At 47.5% G+C, this 4,598-nt stretch overlaps 1 protein-coding gene across 2 annotated transcripts in view; it reads right to left on the bottom strand.

The window, feature by feature from the left end:
- Positions 1-2,418, bottom strand: part of LOC107115117 (cytochrome b5) — a 35,060-nt gene extending 32,642 nt beyond the window's left edge. Inside the window, exon 1 of one of the 2 annotated variants that reach the window (XM_015416738.1) lies at positions 2,176-2,418. In XM_015416738.1, the coding sequence (XP_015272224.1) occupies positions 2,176-2,325 (150 nt within the window). In that variant the 5' untranslated portion in view covers positions 2,326-2,418. The remainder of the gene's footprint in view (positions 1-2,175) is intronic. The other variant, XM_015416739.1, reaches the window with a different exon arrangement.
- Between the last annotated feature and the right edge of the window lie 2,180 nt (positions 2,419-4,598).

Here is a 4,598-nt window from a genome sequence, read left to right as displayed (position 1 = left end):
CGGGGGGGGGGGGGGGGCAGCACAGGGCGGGGGGGGCTGGCGGGGAGAGACCGGCGACGTTCGGACGGGGGGGACGGCGAGGCGGGGAGGGCAGCGCAAGGCTTGGCAGCCTGGCGGGGAGAGGCCAGCGACGTTCGGAGCCGCCTCCTCAGTTTGACACCCCCCCCGCGAGTTTCGCAGGTCCCCTTTCTTGTCAAACACTAATACAAATGATGGGTAAACACTTTCCTACTGAAGACCAAACGTGTTTCCACCCCTAAGGGCCTTCCTCAGTGGTCACAATTATCAATATAGTATAGACACACATTCATATAACTGTATGTACTTGTGTACACCCTAATAAATATTAGTACTTTTATAATATACATTGTTAGCTTAGCCCTTTGGTTCGCAGTTTCATTTTGGGTTGAGTTTCTAAGTCTATGAATGTGTGTATTTGTACTTTGATAATATACATTGTTAGCTTAGCCCTTTGGTTAGCAGTTTCATCTTGGGTTGAGTTTCTCCCCCCCCCCCTTTTTTTCCAGTTAATGTAATGTAGCATCTCAACACTTGGCGGAAGAGCTCTGTCTTGCAGGCCCTGTGGAATTGTGATAATCCTGTGTATTACCTCAAAAAGCAGCTTCTTTCTGCAACTGAGGTTCTATTAAACACCTAAAGGTTCCAGACTTCATTAACAGCTCACCTCTCAGAACAACAGAGGAGGGTTTTGGCTACAAGAACTGTGCAGACAGAACTCAAGGCTCTACAATGAGCTGCCATTTAAATCCCACCCAAACCCCCTTTTCATCAAAATAGGCAAAGAATTTCAATTGGTGGATGGCATGCTGACAAAATCTGCTCCCTATCACACGAACCTCTTGCTCAACGTAAGGGCAGTGAGAAAAGGGCACCAACCCCTACAGGACAAGAGTCAACCAGCCAATCCAATACACAGTTCATCAGATGACAGAGTTTGGCCTGAAAACAGCCTTCTAAATGTTCAGCAAGTGACTCTGATCCCCTGTCCTTACTTGTGCCTGAAACTCTTGTGCTCATTTTATAAACTGAAATATTCCTCAAGCTTTGCAAAGAATTACAGAGGCCAATCAAAACTGTGAGAGTCTTTGTGTCTGGTCTTCATCCCTGACAAGGCCCCATGAAATCAAAGGAGAACTACATACACAGCCTGAGCTCCTTGGAAGAACAGTGGGATGGAAACATACCAAAAAGTTAAGCAGATATGCATAGACATAGGGCAGCTATTTCACTGCAACACTGAAAAATACTTCTCCACCTGATGTGTGAGGTTTAAAAAAAAATCTAAAAACCCGATCATAAGGCAAATATATATCCCATACAGTGTAAATTTATTTATTTATTTATTTATTATTAATTAGATTTATATCCCGCCCTCCCCCGTGGGGCTCAGGGCGGCTATGTTACTCATCTGAAATTCTAGATAGCAGTCTTTTAACAACAATTTTGAAGTGTCAATTAACATTTTCCAGATAGTCTGCTAATCTCAGCAATTTAAAGGGAAGCAGGGGAAAACTGAAGTATCATGCCTTGTTGCTAGCCAGCTACTCAGCAATAGCCACATTATACCGACATTTTTTCATCCACTGATAGGCAAAAGGTGTAATCTTGCTTGGTGGATGTGGACTCCAAGTGTCCAAAGTTTCACTGCACAGACAATCAGAAACTTCACACCCTAACATTTACCACCTTAGCCAGATCGAACTGGTTACGCTGATCAGACCTCTTACTAATTACATATTTTTAAAGATACAGCTGAATTCTAGGTTTTAATTCTATTCCTCACTAAAGCACCTAGAAGCAAACAGGAAAAGATGGATAATTTCTAATATATCGCGTTAAGGAAAGAGATCCTTGAACGAGTTGCATCCCGTTTCAGAAAAAACGCATCTCTACCATCTAGCCAAGCAGCCTTTGCAGTGCTTCGCTGCAGAAGGCCAAGTTCGATCGAGCACGTCACAAGGACGCAGGATCTTGCGGGACTTTAACTTCAGCTGCCTCTAGGACGTTCCTGCGCTTCCCACGGCTCCCAAAGGACTTAAACTGCAGCCACATGCTACCCGGAGCAAGCGTGCATAGAACCACACTATTAACCCCACCACCACCACCACCTCCGCGCAACGTTCAAGGATGGCACCAGCCAACCCGCGTACTCGCCTCCTCAAAGAACTTGGTGAGGTCATACACGCGGCGGTGCAGGATGATCCAAGTCGACTGGCTAGTCTTGTGCTCCTGGATCTCCTCGAGCTTGTAATAGCGACCTCGCCAAGACTCATTCTCAGACTTGGTACTGTTGGCCTCCGACATCTTCGGCACCTTGTCCCGGACCTCACCCGCCAGCCCTGACCAAGCAACAGCCACGGATCTCGCAGCTTAGAACTCTGACCCAGGAGACTCTTTACCTCCGCCTCCCCCCTCGCGCACGCCGATTGGGTCCCCCACTGGGCAGTCCTGCCCACGGCCCGTCCTCTCTGGATTCTCATTGGCTGTCCGAGACGCTGTCGTACATCGTCCGAAAGGCTTCCTTGCTGGCTTGCTTGCTTGTGCTTTCCTTCACCCTCGATTCCAAGAAGCGGAGCAGCTGGGCGTCCTGCTCTCTTTCGACTGAAAAAAGGAAAAGGGGGGGAGATGCACGTTTGTGTAGGCAGCCGAAAACAGTCAGCTGACGGTTCAAAGTGAGTTGTAGACTGACCTCTGTTGTAACAGCAAAAGCCCAGTAATGTCTTTTACTAAGATCCGCCAAAAGTTGCTGTCTCAGTCAAAGGCAGTAACTTTTGCTAGGATGTACTAAAACGAAGGACAGGAATGTCCAATCTAAATAATGGGAGAAGCTTGAAGGCCCATTAGAGATAATTGGAGCTAGGAATGCCAATTGACTTGCTTGGGCTCCATTGAAATACATTACAGCTCCAGAAGAGTTGCAAAGAAAATGTGGAATGCATTTTCCATTAAGGTCTGTGGTCCTAAATACACTGCTCTGGGATTGGAATGACAGGCCCCACAGTGGAAGGACAGCCCCTGGGGGTAGCAGGAGTGTTCTGGGACTGGAATAACAGCCCCTGGGGTAGCAGGAGAGGTTTGGGACTGGAAAGACAGGTATACTGGCTCCGGTGGGTCTGGTGTGGGAACAGGCAGAGGTTCAATGAGACAACCAGGTAGAAGGGACCAGGTAATCACTCACAGTACAGGCTCAAGCAGGAGAGTGGTCAAGAGACAGTCCAAGGGTCAATTATCCAGAAACAGGAGTCATCAGTCAGTCCAAGAGTTGGAAGTCCAGAAGTCAGATGGTCCAGTGTTCAGGTTCAGAGCAACAGAGGTTCCAGACAGCAAGTCAGGAGACAAGATGGGTGGTGATGCAGCCATGGTATAAATTGTGCCCACAATAAGCAGCTTCCCCGTCCTGGATTTATAGCTGACTCTGAATGGGCTGGTTAGCTACTGCTAATTGTGGCACGCATCCCTGCAAGTACTCATCTGGCAACAGGTGTCTGTGATTCATCAAACGCTCACTGCGAAGGGCTCTGAAGTCTGATCTCCACTGATGGTGGAGGTGTGTTCAAGGGGTGTTGGAGAAACACTGGGCCCGGGCTCCTCCCTCTCCTCTGCATCTGATGCTGGTAACTTGCTTGCAGCTGGAGGAGAGGGCAAATTAGTTACAGTCGGTGTTTGGTCAACAGCTTGCATCTCCGGTCCCTGAAGATTGATGGGATCTATTGCAGCTGGCTGTTCCTCCCCCTCCAAGGGGGAGATATCGTTATCAGGCTGAGCACCCATCCGATCAGGCTGGGAACAAGTATGACAACAGGCTCCAGAGTGGAATGACAGCCCAGGGGGGTAGGAGATGTGTCCTGGGACTGGAATGACAGGCCCCAGAGTGGAATGACAGCCCCTGGGGGTAGCAGGAGTCTTCTAGGATTGGAATGACAGGCCCCAGAGTGGAATGACAGCCCCTGGGGGTAGCCATTGTTTCCAGTGGGCAATCCTGGTCTTCCTTTTAGTACATCCCATTTTTGCTGCTGCTGGGGTGGATTTGCACCAACCTGGCTACAAGTATCCACTTTTTTTTCAATGTTATTTCTGGTCCTGCACCCTTTTAAGTCTCTTGCAATAAAAACAATCTCATGGGACTTTAAAGGGTAACATATTTATTGTAGCAAAAGTTTGTCAGATGAAGTTGATTGAAGTTCCAGTGAGATAGCCTCGTTAACCTGCAACAATACAAATAGAAAGGCATCTTAAAACAAATTTACTCTAACATAAGCTTTCCTGGGTGGCAGCTCCCTTCATCAGATACATACATACATACACACAGAGAAGCAAAATAACATGCTTATTCCAGTTTTGCATACAAGTGTCACAAACGTGCACTTCGTGGCCCTTGGTCCCAATATTTACAATCCCCCCCCCCAGTCATGCACGTCTGACATTTCATGGTACATCTGAAAAGTTAATGCTACAATAAAGCTGGTGGTCTCTGAGGTGTGTCAAGATTCATTTTTAGTTTTGCTACCACAACAGGGTTTCAGTTGTATGCTTGCTTTTGGAATAAGCCCATTAAAAAGTAGTTCTCACACCGGAAT

This window comes from Gekko japonicus, unplaced genomic scaffold, assembly GCF_001447785.1.
Source record: "Gekko japonicus isolate JY-2015 unplaced genomic scaffold, Gekko_japonicus_V1.1 scaffold39, whole genome shotgun sequence".
Taxonomy (NCBI): domain Eukaryota; kingdom Metazoa; phylum Chordata; class Lepidosauria; order Squamata; family Gekkonidae; genus Gekko; species Gekko japonicus.
The sequence above is the reverse complement of the archived record's forward strand: the minus strand, read 5'-3'. Positions and strand labels throughout refer to the sequence as shown.